This window comes from Silurus meridionalis, chromosome 7 (assembly GCF_014805685.1).
Source record: "Silurus meridionalis isolate SWU-2019-XX chromosome 7, ASM1480568v1, whole genome shotgun sequence".
NCBI classification, from domain to species: domain Eukaryota; kingdom Metazoa; phylum Chordata; class Actinopteri; order Siluriformes; family Siluridae; genus Silurus; species Silurus meridionalis.
Genome location: NC_060890.1, coordinates 27,931,142 through 27,957,013, shown reverse-complemented (window position 1 = coordinate 27,957,013; position 25,872 = coordinate 27,931,142). Strand labels below are relative to the sequence as shown.

Here is a 25,872-nt window from a genome sequence, read left to right as displayed (position 1 = left end):
TGATGAATAAAATTTGTTTTTTTTTTTATTTCAATTTGAAATCAATCAGTGTTGAGTCATTAAAATCATTCTATTAATATATCAGTATGCTGAGAGTCACATTCGAGTCTTTTCACATTACCTGAGTTGATTAAGTGAAGAATCTTGTGATAAAAATGAATATAAACATTATAGTTATAAGTATCTAAAATACTATGAAGTACAATTGAAGGCAAATATTTGTATATTTTTACTCAAGTGAAAGTTTAAAGACACAATTTTACTTTTACTGGAGTAACATTTTACTGAGTGTCTTTACTTTAACTACATGTTTTGTGAACTTTATCTACCACACAACTACACAACAAATATTATCACTGAAACAGTGAGTTAAAGAATCGAATCCCTTTCCTGTAAATGACTCGGATCACTCGGTGCAGTACTGGGAGGTCGCCGTGGGGGGCGTATTTTCGTTGTATGCGTTTGAAGGTACTGAAATTGTCGCTCGTGAGCCGCCGTAGCGCAGTGATAAATAAGGCGGAAGCGGAAGTTCCGCCCTTTTCCCTCCTCGCTCGCAGCCCGTGTAAGTGTTAATGCCGAAACATCTGCACCAGAATCTGTACAAATCTGCATCAATCCTCAGGCGTGTGTGAGGAAATGGTGCTTTATAAAGAGTTATAAAGTGATTATGAGGTGCACAGAGTCGCTATGTGTGAGATGTGTCGCGGTTTTAATGACTGTGTGTGTATGTGTTTTTCAGAATCCGCCGGGAGAATGGTGAGTGACCTCCTTACTGCGCATGCGCACACTCAGTTCGTCTCTAAAATGTGGTAATTTTTTATTATAAATGTAGAAGTTTAATATTGTGTGTAAAAAGTCTTTATCTAGCCGAGTTTTATTCTGTTAGTCGGTTAATTAGTAGTCTATTAATTCACCGCGGTTGTTTATTTTATTAGATATACATTAGTTATATAAGTGTATTAGTTTATATTTTGTATTATTTTATGCTGATAATAATTGAATCTTGCTCATGCTAGCTAAATGCTAATCCCCTGGAATGCTTTATTCTGATTGGCTGCAGGATGTTGAGTTTTCTGTAAGGGCGCGCGCTCATGTGTTTAAACTGCACACGTGGGAGTGTAGCGTTTTGCCTGCACACGTTTTACTGCATTAACCAGCAGAGATAAAAACCTTTACCCCATAACTGCTTCTGTCTGAGTGTGAGAGACGTGTAGAGCACTCTGGAGAACAGCTGCTTGTGTAGTTCTGATTCCCTGTGATGGGGTGGTGTGGAGCTGCGGTGGTGTAGTTGTGGAGCTGGGGTGGTGTGGAGCTGCGGTGGTGTAGTTGTGGAGCTGGGGTGGTGTGTAGTTGCGGTGGTGTGTAGTTGTGGAGCTGGGGTGGTGTAGTTGTGGAGCTGGGGTGGTGTGTAGTTGGGGTGGTGTAGTTGTGAGCTGGGGTGGTGTGGAGCTGTGGTGTAGTTGTGGAGCTGGGGTGGTGTGTAGTTGTGGTGGTGTGTAGCTGCGGTGGTGAGTAGTTGTGAGCTGCGGTGGTGTAGTTGTGGTGGTGTAGCTGCGGTGGTGAGTAGTTGTGGAGCTGCGGTGGTGTGTAGTTGTGGTGGTGAGTAGTTGTGAAGCTGGGGTGGTGTGTAGTTGTGGTGGTGAGTAGTTGTGGAGCTGTGGTGGTGAGTAGTTGTGAGCTGGGGTGGTGAGTAGTTGTGGAGCTGTGGTGGTGAGTAGTTGTGGAGCTGTGGTGGTGAGTAGTTGTGGAGCTGGGGTGGTGAGTAGTTGTGGAGCTGGGGTGGTGAGTAGTTGTGGAGCTGGGGTGGTGTGTAGTTGTGGAGCTGCGGTGGTGGAGCTGCGGTGGTGGAGCTGCGGTGGTGTGAGCTGGGGTGGTGTAGTTGTGGAGCTGCGGTGGTGTAGTTGTGGTGGTGTGTAGCTGCGGTGGTGAGTGGTTGTGAGCTGGGGTGGTGGTAGTTGTGGAGCTGGGGTGGTGAGTAGTTGTGGAGCTGTGGTGGTGAGTAGTTGTGGAGCTGGGGTGGTGGTAGTTGTGGAGCTGGGGTGGTGAGTAGTTGTGGAGCTGGGGTGGTGTGTGGTTGTGGAGCTGGGGTGGTGTGGTTGTGGAGCTGCGGTGGTGTGGAGCTGCGGTGGTGTGGAGCTGCGGTGGTGTGGAGCTGCGGTGGTGTGGAGCTGCGGTGGTGTGGAGCTGGGGTGGTGTGGAGCTGGGGTGGTGTGTGTGGAGCTGGGGTGGTGTGTAGTTGTGGAGCTGGGGTGGTGTGTAGTTGTGGAGCTGGGGTGGTGTGTAGCTGGGGTGGTGTGTAGCTGTGTAGTGAGACCCTCAGGGTAAATAATGAATCTTAGGATGATGTGTGTCTCCACACTGCACTGATGTGTGTGTTTGTTTCAGCCGCGCAAAATCGAAGAGATTAAAGATTTCCTGCTGACGGCCAGGAGAAAAGACGCAAAGTGTGAGTATTTTATTCAGTAGTGTCTGTTATTCGATCTGATGGCTGTGAGGAAACATCACTGTTCATCTGGTGCGTAACTGTTCCACCATGTGTAGGAGAAATATCAAATGTAAATGGGTTTAAACACAGTTTGAGTGATTTCCAGGTCTGGATGAGTATATGAGAGTAACCAAAGGCTACAGCCACACTAATCAGATTAAATTAAAACTGGTGTTTTAGTCTAGAAACGTTTCCTAAATGTTTCATCTGCACTGAAACGTCTGAAAATACATCTCTGTGCTGCACAGAAGTGTGTAAGATGCTTCAGTCCACATCATTTCTGTTCATAAACACATGAAAACACAGCACTGATCTCAGACTGTAACATTACAAGTTCTATTTAAAAACCATTTCACGTTAAATATGGTTTTAAAAATCTTTATTCTGTAAAGGGAATCTCAATAAATCAGAATCAGTAAAAAAGTAGATTTAAGTAATTCAAAACAAGATTGGAAACTGGTGGATTATGTAGATTCATCACACACACTGATATATCTCAAGTGTTTACTTTTCACTGTGATTTTTGACTCAACAAAAACCCACCAATTCACAGTGAAACAATTGAGTGAATTGTTGGTCTTCTGAAAAGTCTGTTTATTTACTGTATCTGTACTTAATACTTGGCCGAGGCTCCTTTTGCTTTAATTACTGCCTCAATTGGGTGTGGCACTGCTCAGATCCTCAGACTGTGGCACTGCTCAGATCCTCAGACTGTGGCACTGCTCAGATCCTCAGACTGTGGCACTGCTCAGATCCTCAGACTGTGGCACTGCTCAGATCCTCAGACTGTGGCACTGCTCAGATCCTCAGACTGTGGCACTGCTCAGATCCTCAGACTGTGGCACTGCTCAGATCCTCAGACTGTGGCACTGCTCAGATCCTCAGACTGTGGCACTGCTCAGATCCTCAGACTGTGGCACTGCTCAGATCCTCAGACTGTGGCACTGCTCAGATCCTCAGACTGTGGCACTGCTCAGATCCTCAGACTGTGGCACTGCTCAGATCCTCAGACTGTGGCACTGCTCAGATCCTCAGACTGTGGCACTGCTCAGATCCTCAGACTGTGGCACTGCTCAGATCCTCAGACTGTGGCACTGCTCAGATCCTCAGACTGTGGCACTGCTCAGATCCTCAGACTGTGGCACTGCTCAGATCCTCAGACTGTGGCACTGCTCAGATCCTCAGACTGTGGCACTGCTCAGATCCTCAGACTGTGGCACTGCTCAGATCCTCAGACTGTGGCACTGCTCAGATCCTCAGACTGTGGCACTGCTCAGATCCTCAGACTGTGGCACTGCTCAGATCCTCAGACTGTGGCACTGCTCAGATCCTCAGACTGTGGCACTGCTCAGATCCTCAGACTGTGGCACTGCTCAGATCCTCAGACTGTGGCACTGCTCAGATCCTCAGACTGTGGCACTGCTCAGATCCTCAGACTGTGGCACTGCTCAGATCCTCAGACTGTGGCACTGCTCAGATCCTCAGACTGTGGCACTGCTCAGATCCTCAGACTGTGGCACTGCTCAGATCCTCAGACTGTGGCACTGCTCAGATCCTCAGACTGTGGCACTGCTCAGATCCTCAGACTGTGGCACTGCTCAGATCCTCAGACTGTGGCACTGCTCAGATCCTCAGACTGTGGCACTGCTCAGATCCTCAGACTGTGGCACTGCTCAGATCCTCAGACTGTGGCACTGCTCAGATCCTCAGACTGTGGCACTGCTCAGATCCTCAGACTGTGGCACTGCTCAGATCCTCAGACTGTGGCACTGCTGAGGAGATCAGACTGTGGCACTGCTGAGGAGATCAGACTGTGGCACTGCTGAGGAGATCAGACTGTGGCACTGCTGAGGAGATCAGACTGTGGCACTGCTGAGGTGGTGTGGAAGCCCAGGATTATTTGACAGTGGCCTTCAGCTCATCTGCATTTTTTGGTCTCTTGTTTCTCATGTTCCTCCATTAAGTTCAGGTCTGGGTTTGCTCAAGTCACACCAACACCATGATCATTTAACCAGCTTCTGGTGCTTTTGGCAGTGTGGGCACATCCTGCTGGAAAATTAAATCAGCATCTCCTGGTCAGCAGAGGGAAGTATAAAGTGCTGTAAAACTTCTTGGTAGATGGATGTTCTGACCTTGGACTTGATAAAACACAGTGAAGTAACACCAGCAGATGACACGACTCCCCTAACCACCAGACTTCCAGACTCTGGGACCCTGATTTCCACATGAAATGCACAATTTTTTCATTTCATCTGAAAAGACGACTTTGTCCCACTAAACAACAGTCCAGTCCTTTTTGTCTTTGTCCAGGTAAGACACATCTAACGTTGTCTCTGGCAGAATGAGTCAGTTGAAGCCCATGGAGACGTCAGTGTGTGGAGGCTCTTGATGCACTGACTCCAGCTGCAGTTCACTCTTTGAGAATCTCCACCAATTCTTGAATCTGCTTCATTTCATCTTTTTCTACCACATTTTTCCATCCAACTTTCCATGAATGTTCTTGGTTCCAGCAGTCTGTGAACAGCAGCTTCAGCGATGACCTTGTGTGTCTCTTCGTCCATGTGCAGGGGGTCAATGATCATCATTTGGAGAACTGTCGAGTCAGCAGTCTAACTCATGATTGTGGAGCCTGAACCAGACAGATACCATTTTAAAGACCCAGGAAACTGTTGCAGGTGTTTGGAGTTAATGAGCTGATTAGAGTGAGACACCACGAGTCTCCAATATTTAACTTTCTCACAATTTTCTCATACTGAATTTTGGTTTTTCATTACCTGTGAGCCAAAATCATCACAATGAAAAGAAATACACTTGAAATATCAGTGTGATTAACTCAGCTGTGTCGTTCAGCACTCAGCTGACCAGTGAAGGATTAGTGATGGAGTCTTTCATATAACATAATTCTGTGTGTGTGTGTGTGTGTGTGTGGTGTTCATCACTTCCATTGTGTGTGACTGTTTAAATGTGTTTGTGTAGCTGTTAAGATCAAGAAGAACAAGGACAATGTGAAGTTTAAGGTGCGCTGCAGCAGATACCTGTACACACTCGTCATCACAGACAAGGAGAAGGCAGAGAAGCTCAAACAGTCTTTACCCCCTGGTACGCTCACACACACACACACACACACACACACACACACACACACTCAGTCTCACACTGTTCTTCACATAAAAATACACGTGTGCTCTGCCTTCTTTAACCATCACACCCCAGATGTTCCTGCATGCTCAGGTTCAATTAGCACAGAGATCTTCAGTGTGAGTGTGGTGGTCTTCTGTTCTATAGCATACTGTAACACATTTATTAGGTACGCCCCAAACTTCTGGACTTAACAAATACTACTTATAATCTCATCTCTTTTGTTCAGGGTTTCTGCTGGGTCCTAAAAAGTAAGAGTTTAGGCCTTCAAGTCTTAAATTCACATTTTTAACTGGTCTTAATTTTCTGATGTCCATGGGGGAGTGGGAGCTCGGTGGTTAAGTCTCTGGCTTACTGATCGGAAGGATGGGGGGTTTAAACCCCGTTATCGCCAGGCTGCCGCCTTCGGTCCCTTGAACAAAGCCCTTAACTGGTCTGTGCCTCGGGGTGCTGTCATGGCAGACCCTGCGCTCTGACCCCAGCATTCCAGCCAGTCAGATATGCGAAGGAAGGATTTCACTGTAATATTATACTAATCTAAAATTTTTTATGAAGGGTTTTTAGTGATGAGATTAATTAGTGGACCCCCTAACGTCCAAATTTAATTAGCTGTATTACGACTACAAATGAGACCAACAGCTTTGTTATTGGTACGAATCTGTGACTGTACCATGGACTTATAACGGGTTTTATGTTTCAGCGAGGGTCTTAAAAATAATTAAAATTTGCCTGACAGCTACAAGAAACCATGATAATGACAGGAGGAGATTATAATCCTGAATAATCAGATCACATGGGAAACATCTGCTTTGAGTTCCTTTTTATGCTCCAAACTATTTGATGCCCTTGTGATTGTGTGTGTGAGAGAGGGATCAGATGTGTATCAGGACTGTTCCTGAATGAGTGCGTGTTAAGTGAATGTGAGGGATCGAGTCATTTCCTGTGCAAGTTGTCCAAACACTCCGGGCCTGAGCGGTGCTCGCGGTGCATTTACACACTTGCTAGAACAAAAGACGAACCAAGTGCTGGATTTCTGCTTTCTATAGAAGATTCAGTTCCACCGGTTCACCAACATTTACACTGCACTGGAATAAAGGAAAATCACCTCTCACACACTTTAACCATATAAAGCTTTATTATTCACCAACAACAGTGTAGGACAAATACATAACACACAACAGTACAGTGACCATGTTTCTCTAACCAGCTTTCATTCTGTACATGATTCTGTAGTGCATCACCCTCTCTCTCTCTCTCTCTCTCTCTCTCTCAGGTCTGGCTGTCAAGGAGCTGAAGTAGATGCTTCACTTGTGCACAAATTCTGTAATAAAAATGTGTAAAATCTACATGTTTAGTGGGTTTTTTTTTTGTAATATACAAATAGTGACATATTTAAAATCAACATAACAAAGCATTTCCCATCCTTTAAATTAAAATGCAGTTACATCACAAGTGAAGACTGAAGACCCAGGAGACCATGGAACACCATACAAGATCTTTCCCACAGACCTCTTGGTCACTCTGGTCTTATTTATTCAGGCTTTATGCTGAAGATATTTGACAGTTATAATCTGCATTTATGTATGTTGTTGAATCGGTGTTCTTGCTGAATCCCACAGTTGTGAGCGTTTAATATTTCCATCCAGGTTCCACCCTGAGAACAGAACGTGTCTGAGCTCTGTGAGCAAACCCTGCATGCCCGTAGCTCCATTAGGATGAAGTTCTAAAGAAATGCAGTGTGTCAGTCTAATTCTTCTGGTAATTTACTTGTAGATCCACTGATTCACTTCCTACAGTTTTCTAAGTGAACATTTTTTGGCCCACAGGAACGCAAGTGGTTTCACTGGAATCCAGTTTTCTGGCTTTGTCCATAACTGTGTTTTAGAGGTACATACTAGAAAACTCCATAGAAAAGACAAAAACTAAGCTTTCTATCTACTGCCCCATTTCATGGTCTTGTGGTGCCACCTGCTTGTCAACAGTTAAAAACGCAAATGTAATCTGTTCCCATTAGGGTGCACTTTCATATATATGTATATGATGTCATGGTGGCTCAATAAAATAATATAAAAAGAATGTCAAGGGAGAAAAATCAGCCAATAACAAGAAATGAGGATTGAAATAATTCAAGCTGATGCAAAATAATAATAATAATGCATCAGTCAGTTTTGTTACTAATTCATGACACATTCAAGACTGATAAATGGTAATAAAAAAAAAAAACTAGTCCACAATAACTTTTTATATTAAAATTGTCATTTTGTGTGTATTTCCCTATATCTGTGTTGTCACAAATTAAATTAGAAATAAAACAATACTGCATTTAAAAAAGTATTTGTTAGTTTTTATCAGATTTAAGCAAAAAGGTAGAAAATGTGATATTTTTACAGCTTGGTAAACTTCAAAAGCTCAACCAACAGTTGTGGCACTATTTTTGAACACTGGACAAGTGTTAACGTTCATAAAAAATAAAACTTGTGCACTTGATTTTAAGTGCTGTGTAATTGTGTAATTCTGATGTGAGGAGGAGAATCTGAGTGTACAGGGTGAAACTGATGACATTTATAGCAAATGCCAGAGGTTTAAATATAAGTAATTTAATACAATTTTACTTGTCACCAAATCATGTGTCAGGTTCTGTTCCTACTTACAAGAGCACAATATATTTGAAGAGTTTCAGTCAGGTTTTAGGCTCCATCATAGCACCGAAACTGCTCTAGTTAAAATCACTAATGACCTGTTTTTAGCTTCAGACCAAGGCTTCATCTCGCTGTTAGTTTTACTAGATCTTAGTGCTGCATTCGACACTATAGATCATGATCTTCTCCTGGATCACTTACAGAATTACATCAGCATTCAGGGACAGGCATTAAGATGTTTAAAACCTAACTGACCGTTACCATTTCATAGATTTAAAAAGAGAGCTAGCCAGGCTAATGCTAGTAAATTATGGCGTGCCACAAGGTTCAGTTCTAGGACCCCTGCTTTTCACAATATACATGCTTCCCTTGGGAAATATTATTAGAAGGCATGGAATTAGCTTCCACTGTTACCCAGCTATATATCTAATCAAAACCAGGCGATACACTCAATTGGCCTCGGATAACTGAGTGTGTTAAAGAAATAAAGACTGGATGACCCATAACTTTCTATTATTAAATTTGATAAGACAGATTTTGCTCATCGGCCCAAAAAGCCAGAGTTCTCACAAGGTCAAAAAAAATCACCATATAACCCCAATCTTCTCATCCCTGCACTGGGTACCTGTTAAGTTTCAACTACTGCTTCTTACTTATAAAGCACTAAATGGTTTATCTCCATGTATCTCTCCAGTCTTCTAACATGCTACAATCCATCACGCTTCCTGAGATCTCAAAACTCCAGACTTCTAGTAGTTCCTAGAATAGCAAAGTCCACTAAAGGTGGTAGAGTATTTTCACATTTAGCTCCTAAACTCTGGAATAGTCTTCCTGACAGTGTTCGGGGCTCAGACACACTCACCCAGTTTAAGTGCAGATTAAAGACGTATCTTTTTAGCGAGTTCTACACATAACACACATCACATCATAACCTTGTGCTCCAGAACATCTGATCACATGCACATGTTTATCCCTACGGAGGAAGAGAAACTGATTTGGTCTTGGACACTTGAAGAAAAGCGAGACATGGTGAGGAGGTCACCAACCCTGAAGCTAGCTGGCGTGTCTCAGCCCGGGAAAGGGTTTGTTCTCCACTTACAGACCAGTGAATACTAGCGGTACCACTGGATTACTGCCTCTGGGGGGCGCTGCACATTATGAGTCTGCATCTGTGGTGAGTAGGTTGTGTTTTATTTACATTTTAATGTTTTTGTCATGTTATTAGACAAATATTAATTGTGAACTGCTCCAGATGTTGTAGGTGCACAGTTGTGGTTGTAGTTTAGAGGTTTGGAGTTTTAACTGGGTTTGTTGTTTTGGTCAAGTCAAGTCAAGTTTATTTGTATAGCGCTTTTCACAACAGACATTGTCTCAAAGCAGCTTTACACAAATCAACAGTGAAGGTGAATGGTGTGAATTTGTCCCTGATGAGCAAGCCGTGGCGACTGGCAAGGAAAAACTCCCTTAGATGTTATGAGGAAGAAACCTTGAGAGGAACCAGACTCAAAAGGGGAACCCATCCTCATCTGGGTGACATCAAGAGTGTGATCATAAATCTTTCAACAATACAGAACACTGGACAGTGAGAACTAACATGATTACTGGAGTATAAGATTATAAGTGATGTTCTTTCTGCAGTCTTATACAGTCTATATGGTTAGTAGCTCCGAGTTTTATGAGCTCAGCATTTGTGATCACCACAGATCCAGCATCAGCTTCTCCATGCCAGAGCCTTTAAACACTCCAGGAGGTCCAATGTCAAAACTCCACACATGTAGCGGGATCCAAATGGCACTGGTACGTCTCTAGATGGTTCGGGATGTTTGTGAGTTCGGCATCTACTTCTTCAAAGGTCCGTAATCATCACGAGGTGGGAGGTGACTGGAGCTGGCCAAACCTCAGGGTGTCTCGGGATGGGGAGAGAAAGAGAAGCAGTGGAGAGGAATTAGCGTAGCTGCTGTTCATGATATTAACAGCACAAGTTGATAATGTGCATGTGATCAGATGTTCTGGAGCACAAGGTTATGATGTGATGTGTGTTATGTGTAGGCTTTGCTAAAAGATATGTTTTAATCTACACTTAAACTGGGAGAGTGTGTCTGAGCCCCGAACACCGTCAGGAAGACTATTCCAGAGTTTAGGAGCTAAATGTGAAAATGCTCTACCACCTTTAGTGGACTTTGCTATTCTAGGAACTACTAGAAGCCCAGAGTTTTGAGATCTCAGGAGCGTGGCGGATTGTAGCGTGTTAAAAGACTGGATAGATACATGGGAGCCAAACCATTTAGTGCTTTATAAGTGAGAAGTAATAGTTTGTAGTCTATTCGAAACTTAACAGGAAGCCAATGTAGGGACGATAAGATCGGGGTTATGTGATCATATTTTTTGACCTTGTAAGAACTCTGGCTGCTGCATTCTGGACTAACTGAAGCTTGTTTATTAATGATGCAGGACATCCACCTAGTAACGCATTACAGTAGTCTATTCTGGAGGTCATGAACGCATGGACGAGCTTCTCTGCATCAGATATAGACAACATGTTTCTTACCTTAGAAATATTTCTAAGGTGAAAGAAGGCTGTTTTTGTAACTTGATTGATGTGATTTTTGAAAGACAAGTCGCTGTCTAGAATAACACCCAGGTCTTTTACTGTTGAACTAGTGGTTACAGAACATCCGTCTAAATGCAGGTTGAGATGCTGGAGCGTCTGTATACTAGTTTTTGGGCCGATGAGCAAAATCTCAGTCTTATCAGAATTTAAAAGTAGAAAGTCAAGTCAAGTCAAGTCAAGTTTATTTGTATAGCGCTTTTCACAACAGACATTGTCTCAAAGCAGCTTTACACAAATCAACAGTGATGGTGAATGGTGTGCATTTGTCCCTGATGAGCAAGCCGTGGCGACTGTGGCAAGGAAAAACTCCTTAGATGTTATGAGGAAGAAACCTTGAGAGGAACCAGACTCAAAAGGGGAACCCATCCTCATCTGGGTGACATCAAGAGTTTGATCATAAATCTTTCAACAATACAGAACACTGGAGAGTGAGAACTAACATGATTACTGGAGTATAAGATTATAAGTAATGTTCTTTCTGCAGTCTTAAACAGTCTATATGGTTAGTAGCTCCGAGTTTTATAAGCTCAGCATTTGTGATCACCACAGATCCAGCATCAGCTTCTCCATGCCAGAGCCTTTAAACACTCCAGGAGGTCCAATGTCAAAACTCCACACATGTAGCGGGATCCAAATGGCACTGGTACGTCTCTAGATGGTTCAGGATGTTTGTGAGTTCGGCATCTACTTCTTCAAAGGTCCGTAATCATCACGAGGTGGGAGGTGACTGAGCTGGCCAAACCTCAGGGTGTCTCGGGATGGGGAGAGAAAGAGAAGCAGTGGAGAGGAATTAGCGTAGCTGCTGTTCATGATATTAACAGCACAAGTTGATAATGTGCATGTGATCAGATGTTCTGGAGCACAAGGTTATGATGTGATGTGTGTTATGTGTAGGCTTTGCTAAAAGATACGTTTTAATCTACACTTAAACTGGGAGAGTGTGTCTGAGCCCCGAACACCGTCAGGAAGACTATTCCAGAGTTTAGGAGCTAAATGTGAAAATGCTCTACCACCTTTAGTGGACTTTGCTATTCTAGGAACTACTAGAAGCCCAGAGTTTTGAGATCTCAGGAGCGTGGCGGATTGTAGCGTGTTAAAAGACTGGATAGATACACGGAGCCAAACCATTTAGTGCTTTATAAGTGAGAAGTAATAGTTTGTAGTCTATTCGAAACTTAACAGGAAGCCAATGTAGGGACGATAAGATCGGGGTTATGTGATCATATTTTTTTGACCTTGTAAGAACTCTGGCTGCTGCATTCTGGACTAACTGAAGCTTGTTTATTAATGAAGCAGGACATCCACCTAGTAACGCATTACAGTAGTCTATTCTGGAGGTCATGAGCATGGACGAGCTTCTCTGCATCAGATATAGACAACATATTTCTTAGCTTAGAAATATTTCTAAGGTGAAAGAAGGCTGTTTTGTAACTTGATTGATGTGATTTTTGAAAGACAAGTCGCTGTCTAAAATAACACCCAGGTCTTTTACCGTTGAACTAGTGGTTACAGAACATCCGCCTAAATGCAGGTTGAGATGCTGGAGCGCCTGTATACTAGTTTTGGGCCGATGAGCAAAATCTCAGTCTTATCAGAATTTAAAAGTAGAAAGTCAAGTCAAGTCAAGTCAAGTTTATTTGTATAGCGCTTTTCACAACAGACATTGTCTCAAAGCAGCTTTACACAAATCAACAGTGATGGTGAATGGTGTGCATTTGTCCCTGATGAGCAAGCCGTGGCGACTGTGGCAAGGAAAAACTCCTTAGATGTTATGAGGAAGAAACCTTGAGAGGAACCAGACTCAAAAGGGGAACCCATCCTCATCTGGGTGACATCAAGAGTTTGATCATAAATCTTTCAACAATACAGAACACTGGAGAGTGAGAACTAACATGATTACTGGAGTATAAGATTATAAGTAATGTTCTTTCTGCAGTCTTAAACAGTCTATATGGTTAGTAGCTCCGAGTTTTATAAGCTCAGCATTTGTGATCACCACAGATCCAGCATCAGCTTCTCCATGCCAGAGCCTTTAAACACTCCAGGAGGTCCAATGTCAAAACTCCACACATGTAGCGGGATCCAAATGGCACTGGTACGTCTCTAGATGGTTCGGGATGTTTGTGAGTTCGGCATCTACTTCTTCAAAGGTCCGTAATCATCACGAGGTGGGAGGTGACTGAGCTGGCCAAACCTCAGGGTGTCTCGGGATGGGGAGAGAAAGAGAAGCAGTGGAGAGGAATTAGCGTAGCTGCTGTTCATGATATTAACAGCACAAGTTGATAATGTGCATGTGATCAGATGTTCTGGAGCACAAGGTTATGATGTGATGTGTGTTATGTGTAGGCTTTGCTAAAAAGATACGTTTTTAATCTACACTTAAATTGGGTGAGTGTGTCTGAGCCCCGAACACCGTCAGGAAGACTATTCCAGAGTTTAGGAGCTAAATGTGAAAATGCTCTACCACCTTTAGTGGACTTTGCTATTCTAGGAACTACTAGAAGCCCAGAGTTTTGAGATCTCAGGGGCGTGGCGGATTGTAGCGTGTTAAAAGACTGGATAGATACATGGGAGCCAAACCATTTAGTGCTTTATAAGTGAGAAGTAATAGTTTGTAGTCTATTCGAAACTTAACAGGAAGCCAATGTAGGGACGATAAGATCGGGGTTATGTGATCATATTTTTTTGACCTTGTAAGAACTCTGGCTGCTGCATTCTGGACTAACTGAAGCTTGTTTATTAATGAAGCAGGACATCCACCTAGTAACGCATTACAGTAGTCTATTCTGGAGGTCATGAACGCATGGACGAGCTTCTCTGCATCAGATATAGACAACATGTTTCTTACCTTAGAAATATTTCTAAGGTGAAAGAAGGCTGTTTTTGTAACTTGATTGATGTGATTTTTGAAAGACAAGTCGCTGTCTAGAATAACACCCAGGTCTTTTACTGTTGAACTAGTGGTTACAGAACATCCGTCTAAATGCAGGTTGAGATGCTGGAGCGTCTGTATACTAGTTTTGGGCGATGAGCAAAATCTCAGTCTTATCAGAATTTAAAAGTAGAAAGTCAAGTCAAGTCAAGTCAAGTTTATTTGTATAGCGCTTTTCACAACAGACATTGTCTCAAAGCAGCTTTACACAAATCAACAGTGGTGGTGAATGGTGTGCATTTGTCCCTGATGAGCAAGCCGTGGCGACTGTGGCAAGGAAAAACTCCCTTAGATGTTATGAGGAAGAAACCTTGAGAGGAACCAGACTCAAAGGGAACCCATCCTCATCTGGGTGACATCAAGAGTTTGATCATAAATCTTTCAACAATACAGAACACTGGAGAGTGAGAACTAACATGATTACTGGAGTATAAGATTATAAGTAATGTTCTTTCTGCAGTCTTAAACAGTCTATATGGTTAGTAGCTCCGAGTTTTATAAGCTCAGCATTTGTGATCACCACAGATCCAGCATCAGCTTCTCCATGCCAGAGCCTTTAAACACTCCAGGAGGTCCAATGTCAAAACTCCACACATGTAGCGGGATCCAAATGGCACTGGTACGTCTCTAGATGGTTCAGGATGTTTGTGAGTTCGGCATCTACTTCTTTAAAGGTCCGTAATCATCACGAGGTGGGAGGTGACTGGAGCTGGAGCAACCTCAGGATGCCTCGGGATGGGGAGAGAAAGAGAAGCAGTGGAGAGGAATTAGCGTAGCTGCTGTTCATGATATTAACAGCACAAGTTGATAATGTGCATGTGATCAGATGTTCTGGAGCACAAGGTTATGATGTGATGTGTGTTATGTGTAGGCTTTGCTAAAAAGATACGTTTTTAATCTACACTTAAACTGGGAGAGTGTGTCTGAGCCCCGAACACCGTCAGGAAGACTATTCCAGAGTTTAGGAGCTAAATGTGAAAATGCTCTACCACCTTTAGTGGACTTTGCTATTCTAGGAACTACTAGAAGCCCAGAGTTTTGAGATCTCAGGGAGCGTGGCGGATTGTAGCGTGTTAAAAGACTGGATAGATACACGGGAGCCAAACCATTTAGTGCTTTATAAGTGAGAAGTAATAGTTTGTAGTCTATTCGAAACTTAACAGGAAGCCAATGTAGGGACGATAAGATCGGGGTTATGTGATCATATTTTTTTGACCTTGTAAGAACTCTGGCTGCTGCATTCTGGACTAACTGAAGCTTGTTTATTAATGAAGCAGGACATCCACCTAGTAACGCATTACAGGAAAGTTATGGGTCATCCAATCTCTTAGTTCCTTAACACACTCAGTTATCCGGGTTAATTGAGCTGTATCGCCTGGTTTAGATGAGAATGGTAATGGTAAAATGGTTTTCACCCCCATATGTGAAACGTCTCTCTGTAATGCACGTGTTGTTATATTGTGTTTTTGTATTGTATTGATGGTTTCTATAATTGTGATAGTGGTGGATTAAGAGGTGGATTAAGTCTGCTACGACCTCACTGAAGGCCCAGGTACCAAATGTTTGGCCCATCACTGATAAACACACATCATTAACTTTATTTCTTAAGTTCTGTATAGTTGCTTTGAGACAATGTCAATTGTGGAAAGCGCAAAGGAAATAAACTTGAACAAAAAACTACTCAATTACAGTAATTTGTGTAAATTAATTAGTTACTTTCCACCTCGGAATTCTTATTGAATTCAAAGGAAAGACTCGGGTCAATAATCACATCAAGCTCTTTGACTGCTGTACACACTGAAACAGAAACACCATCCAGAGATGCTACGTAATTGGAAAGTTTACTTCTAGCTGCATGTGGTCCTAGTAAAAGTACTTCCATCTTATCTGAGTTGAGCAGAATTAAGTTATCAAGCATCCACTGTCTAATGTCCTTTACACACTTCTCAACATTGTTGAGCTGATCTCTCTCATCTGGCTTTGCTGAAATATACAGCTGTGTATCATCAGCATAGAAATGGAAGCAAATCCCATGTTTATGTATAATTTCACCCAGAGGCAGCAGATATAAAGAGAAAAGCAGTGGGCCTAAGACAGATCCTTGCGGAACACGAAACTTTACCTCAGAGAGTGTGGAGAACTCACCATTTACATCCACAAACTGATAGCGATCAGTCAGATAAGACCTGAGCCAAGAGAGAGCTGTTCCCTTTATTCCAACAACGTTCTCAAGTCCAGCAAGCAGTATAGTGTGATCAATGGTGTGAAAAGCTGCACTAAGGTCGAGCAAAACAAGTAAAGAGACAAAACCCTGATCAGAGGCCAATAACAGTCATTTACCACCTTAACTAGCGCCGTCTCTGTGCTATGATGAGGCCGAAATCCTGACTGATACATTTCAGAAATGTTCCTCAGTAGATGTGAGCAGAACTGCTGTGCTACAACCTTTTCTAGAATCTTGGAGATAAAGGGGAGGTTTAATATTGGATTGTAGTTGGACAGCTGACAGGGTGAAGGTCAGGTTTCTTAATTAGGGGGTTGATAAGTGCAGATTGAAGGATTCAGGTACAAAACCAGTGCTAATGGAAGAGTTTATTATTTTAAAACAGGTTCAATTTCCTCTGGAATGATCTGTTTAAAAAAACGTGTATGCTAGGGATGGTGCAGTGCTTTTATTTCCTGTTAATTTTGGAATGTGATTCTAGATATTCAGTGACCCAGTCGAGGTGGGAAGTAACGGAGTACAAATACTTCGTTACTGTACTTAAGTAGATTTTTCTGGTATCAGTATTTTACTCCACTATTTATTTTTCAGACAACTTTATACTTTTACTCATTACATTTTTACACAAATATCTGTACTTTTTACTTCTTACATTTTTAAAATCGGCTCGATTGCTGAAAACAGACACATTCATGATCATCATCATCTTTTCTCTGCTTGTGTTCTATACGTCGTGGATCTTCAGCCTGCATACATTCATTCGGTAACATTTTAAATTAGTTTTGTGTATATATATATATATATATATATATATATATATATATATATATTTGGCTGTCAAAATTCAAATTATTTTAAACGACACTAAATGTTATTAACACGCTATCAATTCAGCATGCATTTCTATCTATCTATCTATCTATCTATCTATCTATCTATCTATCTATCTATCTATCTATCTATCTATCTAGTATTAATATGATGTGAGGTCCAGTTAACAGCTAAAACAGGTAGAAGTAATTACTTTTTACTTAAGTACATGTCAGAGCCAAGACTTCTTTACTTTCACTTGAGTAAAAAGGTATAATCAGTACTTCAACTTTTACCCGAGTATTTTAAAACATGAGTATCTGTACTTCTACTTAAGTAATGGGTGTGTGTACTTTTGCCACCTCTGGATAAAATGCGCTGCTGTAGTTGACGTGAATGTTTTTAACACAGTAACGTGGGGAGGTACTGATGCAGTGACTGAGGCAGATTTTACAAGAGATGAGATAATGATCTGAAATAATTTCAGACTGTGGAATTATGACTACATTTTTTATTTTAATCCAGATGTTATCAACAAACCCAGAGTGTGTCTCCACTATGAGTGGGTCCTATAACATTCTGATTAATTCCTACTGAATCTAGAATGAACACAACTGCTGCTCTTAAGGAGTCTTCCTGATTATTAAAATGAATATTAAAGTCACCAACAATTAATGCTTTGTCTAAAGAAGGAGCTAAATTTGTAATGACATCTGCAAATTCTATGAGAAAATCAGAGTAGGGCCCTGGGGGTCTATAAATAATAATTAGTGGAATTAACTGACTGGACCTGCTTTTGGACACTGAATATTTTATGTTGCTGTAAAGAACTTCAAATGTTTTACATTTGTATATGTTTTTTGTGTGACATTTAGATTATTATTATAAATAGCTGTGACTCCGCCTCCTCTGCCATTCAGACGGGGTTGGTGTATGTAACTATACCCAGGAGGACTCGCTTCATTTAATGCTACATATTCATTTGGTTTAATCCACATTTCTGTCAAACACATTATATTAAACTCCTGGTCGGTAATAATTTTGTTTATAGTCAGCGCTTTTGACGTGAGAGATCTAATATTCAACAATCTTTAGATCAGAGGTGCTGCTTTTCATTCATTCTTATTTAATTTAATGTTAATCAGGTTACTTAAACAGACCTTCTGAGAATTTCTACATTTTGGTTTTGCTCGGGGGACAGACACAGTATCAATATGGTGGATCCTGAGTGACGACTCTGTGCAGCTAGCAGATGGTCGGTTTAGTCTGTCTGTCTGCTCCCTGGCCTTGGCTCTGGAAAGTCACTGTTCTGAGACTATGACCAATACTACAAGAACTCGGACATCCAGCAGTTTAGAGACCATCACCTGATGTAAGCTACATCACCACGCTGCATTGGATGGGGCCAGAGCATATTACATCAGACATTGTCTTTGTTAATTTACACATCTCTATAATGTTACTCTTTGTAACCTCTGACTTTCGAAGGCGTATATCATTAGCTCAAGCAATCTGTGGCATAGATGAACGCCTAGGTTAGGGTAAAGGTAGCCATGGGACAGGGCCATGTTTTTTATACTGTGTACCATCATGTGTTGAATCGTATACATCTGGGAACTGAAGACACTAGTTGCTAAAGGTTTGGGAGAGGAATGTTGTCATATGTGTCTGGTGCAGGATTCTAGCTGCTCAACAGTTCTGGGTGTCCTTTTGTTCAATAATGCACTTAATGTTTTTAGGGCAATCAACAATGAGGAAAGGTGCATGAATAGATGCAATGCACTTTAAATACATCTCCTCAATCCTCTACTGCTGTGGAGAAAGTGGTCAAGTTGTTAGTCATGTTCCAAATGTTGCTCTATTTCAGGAGTGCAGCTCCCTAAAAAGCTGGAGAAGTGGTGGCTTAGTCTTAGGATGTTAAAATTTGGATTGGAAGGTGGTAAGTTTAAATCCCAGCACAGCAAAGCTGTCACTGCTGGGCCCCTGAACACATGTATAAATAAGATAATTGCTCTGCTTAAGAGCATCTACCAAATGTTATATAAACCCTAAAAAAGTATATAATTCGAATAGTGGAACTACAATATCTCTATACACTTTTTTTGCTGCCTGCTGAGACTCACATAAAACATTACAGATACATTACCAACATTGTTTTGGGTACATTGCTGTGCCCTGTATTTGCAACCTACAAATCTAGCTCCACAGACCATAGTTCCTGGTCTTTACCTTCATGCATATATTCTCTACATAGGCTGGGTATTGTGTGTAGTACTGCATGTGTAACTGATAATAAGTTTATAATGTGTAGCATATTGTACAAAGTCATGACACTGTATACACTGTAAAAAGAGAACCATTGTCAATAATGCTATAACTCTCTGGATGACCAGCAAGTCATCTTTCGGCAGTTAGTTGACTGAAGAATCATGAATCCAATATTCAGGTTGTAATAAAACATAATTATTGCATTATAGTGTTTATTATGTAGCATCTTAGACAGAAAAGTATCTCATTTCAATCCAGAAAAAAGAGAAAAAACGTCATTCAACAAGTAATAAGTGAAATCACAAAGGCTTTATATAAGAATATAAATAAAAAAAACTTAAGTGAAAATTGCAAAAACAAGGATTAAATCATTCAAAGTTAACATCCAATACACAAAATCCTAAATGCTGTTAAACAAAAAAAAGGTTTTGACATGGTTTTGTTGTAGGCCTCCTCTTAAGACAAACAGGAGTAAATCTATGTAGCACTCTCTAATCACATACAGATGTTTAGAGTTGGCACAAACACTTCTTACCATTTTGAAAGATGTATCCCTAAACTTCTAACAGCATCTGATTGGCTGTAAGTTTTCCACTCTTCAGGAATCTTCCCTCTACCAGAAAACTGCTTGTTATGGTGCTTTTCAAGATTCTTTTTAAATTCACAAACAAACCATTTCCAGTAAGCCAGCTCAGAGAAATCAGTGGAGATTCCCCATGTAGCATACGCTCCACCTGCTTCCCTGTATCGTTTACAAGGCACAATAATCTCATGTTCACTAGATGCACAAAAGGACTGTTCACTGGCTACTACAGTTGTGCAAAAATCTATGAGGAATTCAGATCTTTCCTTGTAATACACTCCTCTCATTCCAGTTGAGCGATGGAAATCAGCGTTGTGATCTCCAGGATGGTGTTTTTGGCTGTTGGTACAGACGGCTCCACAGAAAGGACACTGCTCCCAGCAGCAAATGCAGAAGTGTTTGATTAGAATTTCATCAGGTCTTTCTCTGAACATTTCCATGGCCAAGTCTGAAACCCTACTGAGGTCTCTCTTTAGTTCTTCAACCACAGCTAAGAGTTCCTTACTTATAGCATCCATAAGAACATCATAATCAATGCTTGCCATACCCTCTTCATCACACAGGTGAACCCTAGTATCTCCCAACTCATCTGTAAGGCTGTTGGAAAAAACTTCCATCCAGTGATTTGCATCTCCATTGACACGTTTGACTTCATCTCTTGCCACTGTTGCAGCACTTAAGATGCTTCTCTGTTTGTGGTCAATGCACTCTTTGATTGCAGAATCTGCTTGAGGATTTTCAGCTGCCATGAACTCTTTAACCCTGGTCCTGATGAAATTCTCAAAGTGGACTCTAGGTTGGTACATGTATGTTAAATAGTTATTAAACCTCTCAGCCTTCTCTCCCTTCTGCTCTGCTAAAGACTTCAGAATGTGTTTTTCCAGATCAGCTCTGTTCCCATTAAATGGTGGTTTTCCTCTCATCTGTCCACACACATAAGGAGCCATCATGTTGTAGACACTCTGCAAAATCGCTTCTTTCAGTTTACTGCAAACCTGGTCTCCAAGTATAGCTGCTGAAGTTGCTCCATCACAGTATTTCTGAAAGATGTTAAAATATTCAGTCTTTTTCCATTCAAAATAAATCACTGGATCATTTGCTTCTTTGAATTTTCTGTGAAGGTCTGAGATGCGGTTTGCAGACTGCTCACATACATAAAGTGAGAAATCTACATAGAAGTCTTGGTTAAACACAGAAGCATCATCAGATAACTTTCGTTCTTTCTTGACTTGAGTTTCAAACTCTTGCACCTGCTCCTTCACATCATGTGCGATGTTGTACAGGTAGCCTGAGTTATAGCCCTGTGTTATGAATGGAAATGACTCCACTGTCTGTTTGATTTGTTCAGTGACATTATTGATTAGAGAATGTATTGATTTATTATTCTCTGCTTTAAGAAAACTTCCCGACCAAAGTTTTATGGATTTTTTATTGACGAGGTTTTTCTTTGTGATATAGCTGTTATAATCATTAACAGTTCCAATCTGTTTATACTCATTGGAGCATTTTCGATTTATAACTAAGTCAGTTTTGTAGATCTCTCCCAGAACGTGAGTTATGTCCTTTGAAATCTCAACATCCTTAAATTTAGGAGCTTGGTCAGTTAGTTCAAAGATCCATTTTCCCCACATTAAATTAAATTCGTTTGCATGCATTTTATTGTTAATGTTGCCTTTTAGTTTTAATGCAAGCTCTTTGCTCTTTTCAAAGAGAACCTTCTCATATTTTCTCAGTTTCTGGTCTAACTTGTGTCTAATTCTTTTCTGCTGAATGCTCTCATCCACTTTTCTCCTTGCATCTTCAATAAGATCATCATAGAGGTGATTGACTTGTGTCTCAAATTTGCATTTCCACTGAATCAGTGTTTCTTTTTCACTGTTTTTTTCAAAAAATTGATTACATTCCTTTTGGACCGTCTGTAGGGTGTCTGTCATTTCTTCTTCCAGATTTTGCCTCTGAATTGTTTTTACTGTTCCACTGGCTACTCTGTTAAGTATTTTATTTTCTACAGTCATCATGGCATTCCTTAGACTCCAGGTCCATTTCCCGTACTCACGCTCCAGTTTCCTGTACACTGAAATCTCTTGAGCATTCTTAAAACTGAACACAAAATTTTCATTCAGTAGAGCATTCCACAGGTCCTTCACTCGCTTTTGGAACTGGGATAATTTGAGGACATCTGTAGTTGCTGCACGAGAAATAATATCTCTCTTTAGCTCCTGAATGTTCTCGCTGTAGAGTGGGTTTGGTGGAGCCATGGGTGGAGAACCCTCCCATAGATGTGCAAAGTACCTCACATCATTTTCTACATCAAATGCAATGACATCAGTGAATCTTTCTGCACAGTTGTATTCATCTGATGCTAGTTTAGTCATTTTATCCAGTGTTTCCTGTAGATGCCTCCTTCCATCCCTGATTTTCTCTCTAGCTGCAATATCAGAAACATTCTGATGTACAAACATGCAGCTGGGGTTCAATCTAACCTGCTTCATCCTGAGGAATGCATGAACAACTATCTGGAGAATTTCTTGCATCTCAGTAAGGTTTTCCCCATTGATGTTAATCAAAGTCATGTTTGCTAATCCTACTACAAATGTAGAAAGTTCATTGTCCTGGTGGATGGCGTTTCCAGACAGCTCTGAAGATCGGAGACCTTCAGTATCAACAACCAAAATGTAGTCAAACTTCAGGTCTTTCTTTTTGTCCTCAGAAACTTTAACCAGTTGTATGAAGGCTCCTCTGGTACACCTGCCTGCACTGACTGCAAACTCCAGCCCAAACATGGCATTCAGCATAGTGGATTTCCCAGAGCTCTGAATCCCCAAAACTGACAACACGAAAACCTTCTTGTCTCCTAGTTTCCTGATGACTTCATCTAGAAGAGCTGAAACCCAGGTTAGAGGAACATAAGCTGTATCACCATCCATCAGTTCCACTGGGTGCCCAGATATCAGGAGTTCAGCAGCAAGTTCAGGCAGGTAAGAGAAGTTTCCTATTCCTTTTCCTGTCATGTTCTTTTCTTCAGAGACTGAAGCTTCATAAATCTGTCCCATCTCTCTCAGCAGGTGCTCCAATCCAAAGCTAGCAGCGTTCATCTTGGGTGACATTTGTTTTAATTCTTCAGGCTTCATTTTGTGCAGTTTCTCCAAAATGAACTCATCCAGGTAAATTCCAGTCCATCTCAGGAAATAATTGTTTTCACTGACTGAGAATTTTTGTAAATTGTCAACAAATGACCTTATGAGTCCACTAACACCAGGTTCTTGCTGTTTCCATCTGAGTTCCTTCATTTCCTCTAAGTTGCGGCTGAGCTCAGTTTCTATGTTTGTATTACTTTGGAGTTGTCGTAAGCCTTTGCTTTTCTGGCACCAGTCGTGCCACAGTTTCCCCTGGCAAGGCAGATATTTCTCTTTCACTGTCAGTGGATCTTTTCCATCTAAGAAACTCATTACAGTTTGTGCAGCTTTCTTTCCTCTTCGACAGGCTTCATTACTCTCATCCACACTGATCACTACATTTTTTGTGATGCTTTCAAGATTAAACGTCATGTGTTTTTGAAAGATACATTTTTTGATCACATTTCTGAGTGCAGCAGAGACGTTCGCCTGAGTACTGCCTTTTAGTCCAATTTTGTATTTTCCATTTCCAATCTCAGACCCAGTACCATCATTATCATCCTCTTCATCAGTAAGAACTACAATGAGAGGAGTTTGGGACTTATAAAGATCCTTTACAACTCCCATATTATGATCCTCCTCATCAAGTTTGGGCAAAAGTATCACATTTACAGAGGCCATGGTAGTTAGTATTTCTCTTTGAGTTACAGCAATGCTGGAATCACCATGAAGATTACAGAAGGCAACACATTCAGAGAAATGATCAGAGCTTTTCCCAGATGGACAGTACCAGGCGATCTCCACCACTCCATCCATCAGTAGTCGAGTTCTGCTGCTGCCTGGACAGTGTTTGTGGAAGAATGTGTTGTGCTTCTCATTAATCAGGTGGTTGATGAGCTGAGACTTGGATGAGGAAACAGAGCCAAGCCTGAAGAAAGCCACCATTGGAGTTTCTGCTTTGTAAACAGGCAGAGTCTTGCTGATGATTTCTCCTGAAGCATCAGACGACTTCCAGTTCTTGTTGATTTGGCGGATTGTCCAGAGAGGACATTCAATTTTCCCACTAAAGGGATTGGGAACCAGTAAAGGAATCGCATACTGACACTGTGCCAATTTATTCACCATGATTTGTCGCAGAAAATCATCTGCACAGAGGAACAACGCCATCTGGACATCCATTGGGTGGATCTCAGCCTGTTTTCTATTAGTCTTAACACTCCGTTTTTTAAAAAGAGCAGTGAAGGCGTCTGCGTTAGCTATTGATGGAGACTCCTGTATTTCGGTGTCATTTTTGACAGAGACCTGTCTTGCTGTGTAATCGCCTGTTAAAAGTCGTTTCATGAAAACATGAACCAGTTCATTCTCTTTACTGGGCTCTTTGTTCTGTAAAGTGGATTTGGAGATTTCAAGAAATTCTGCTTTGGTGAGTTTGTCTTCATATTTGTTCTCAAGTCCAAGTCTACACAACAGCGGTCCTATTAAGACTGATTCTCCCTCCTGAAAAATGATAACAAAAGAAAAAAATACATTAATTTAGTTCACATTCTAATGAGAATTCTAATGTAAAATAAGGAATCGTTTCCTCTGGATTACTGAGATTGTTTTTAAATAAAAATGTTTACAAGTGATTTGATAGACAAACACTGCACAGACATTAATGATTTATGATGATTGCTAATGTTTTAGTTTAATATATAATGTAGCAGATAGCGATATCAGACTAAGCTAATCCAGTAAATACATCGGAATTGTTATAAATAGCACCAAACAAACAAAAAAAGAAATCCATGTCCTACAACATGACTATGAGACAGTGACGTCTATATGCTTATGATTTTCTTTGTATTCCGAAGCATAATTAGATTGCTGATTACAGTTCATTACAATTTAAATTCTATAGAGTTTTGTATGTTGTATATTAGTAACTGGAAAGTATGGTGATGACTAGATACCAACAACCACGATTTTGTACAAAGAATCAGAGGGTGCTAAAATCTTCAACAGGTTATATTTTTTCAATACTTTTTGCATGAATAAACTTTGGTTCTTGATCATTTATGAACATTATGATATTATGTTTCTTCCCTAATTATGTTTCAACCCCCTTATTAAGAAACCTGACCTTCACCCTGTCAGCTGTCCAACTACAGACCAATATCAAACCTCCTCTTTATCTCCAAGATTCTAGAAAAGGTTGTAGCACAGCAGTTCTGCTCACATCTACTGAGGAACATTTCTGAAATGTATCAGTCAGGATTTCGGCCTCATCATAGCACAGAGACGGCGCTAGTTAAGGTGCTAAATGACTGTTATTGGCCTCTGATCAGGGTTTTGTCTCCTTACTTGTTTTGCTTGACCTCAGTGCAGCTTTTCACACCATTGATCATCTATCTATCTATCTATCTATCTATCTATCTATCTATCTATCTATCTATCTATCTATCTATCTATCTATCTATCTATCTATCTCACCCCTTTTTTTAATCAGTCTACACTGCTTCCAACAACCTTCCAATCAGTGTTCGGGACTCAGACACAGTCTCAGTGTTCAAGTCGAGGCTGAACACATATTTATTTAGTGGAGTCTTTAGTCAGTAGGTGTTTGTGAGGTAAAGGAGCAGATCTGGAGGGATCATGGATATGGAGTGTTTGGTGAACTGGGATATTTGGATGCTGTCGTCTCCTCACTCTCACACGTTCACTCAGGTTTGTTGATGGTGGTGTGGTGGGTCGTCTCTTATTCCAGAGATCCTCATGTCTGTGTTTCCTTCTGCTTCTCCCTTTTAGTTCTGCTGCCAGAGTGAATCTTGTTGGAGTCTTACTTACACCCTTACACTCACTGTAATTAATATTACAGTCTGCCACAATGTGCTAAGGAACACAGTTTGCATGAACATTTTTGCATTTAAATGTTCATCACTGAACCTCAACAATGATGGAATTGTAATGAATGTACTTTTGGTGCCAACCAAATGAGAATGTGTCATTTCAAGGTTTCTTTCTCATACTATCTCATGGAGTGGCTTGCTTTGGAGAATCTTATTTGTTTTCCTATGATTATTTTCT

The 25,872-nt window shown here is 41.1% G+C and overlaps 2 protein-coding genes across 5 annotated transcripts in view; one reads left to right on the top strand and one right to left on the bottom strand.

The window, feature by feature from the left end:
• Positions 1 to 460: 460 nt before the first annotated feature.
• Positions 461 to 6,969, top strand: rpl38 (ribosomal protein L38). Its single transcript, XM_046854594.1, has 5 exons — positions 461 to 562; positions 740 to 756; positions 2,386 to 2,446; positions 5,462 to 5,584; positions 6,897 to 6,969. Exons 2-5 carry the CDS (start codon positions 754 to 756, stop codon positions 6,920 to 6,922), a joined length of 213 nt encoding a protein of 70 aa, XP_046710550.1. The 5' UTR covers positions 461 to 562; positions 740 to 753; the 3' UTR covers positions 6,923 to 6,969.
• A 12,425-nt stretch (positions 6,970 to 19,394) lies between these two features.
• The window catches only part of LOC124388455 (interferon-induced very large GTPase 1-like), a 28,345-nt gene continuing 21,867 nt past the window's right edge, over positions 19,395 to 25,872 (bottom strand). For all 4 annotated transcript variants that reach the window (XM_046853070.1, XM_046853072.1, XM_046853071.1 and 1 more), the window contains one exon: positions 19,395 to 24,303. In XM_046853070.1, coding sequence (XP_046709026.1) covers positions 19,639 to 24,303 — 4,665 coding nt within the window. In that variant the 3' untranslated portion in view covers positions 19,395 to 19,638. The remainder of the gene's footprint in view (positions 24,304 to 25,872) is intronic.

What these genes read in the sequence shown, in the direction of transcription:
- rpl38 (XM_046854594.1), top strand. An exon ending in CAGGAGAAAAGACGCAAAGT is followed by an intron (nt 2,447 to 5,461) that starts GTGAGTATTTTA and finishes GTGTTTGTGTAG; the next exon opens with CTGTTAAGATCAAGAAGAAC. An exon ending in CAAACAGTCTTTACCCCCTG is followed by an intron (nt 5,585 to 6,896) that starts GTACGCTCACAC and finishes TCTCTCTCTCAG; the next exon opens with GTCTGGCTGTCAAGGAGCTG.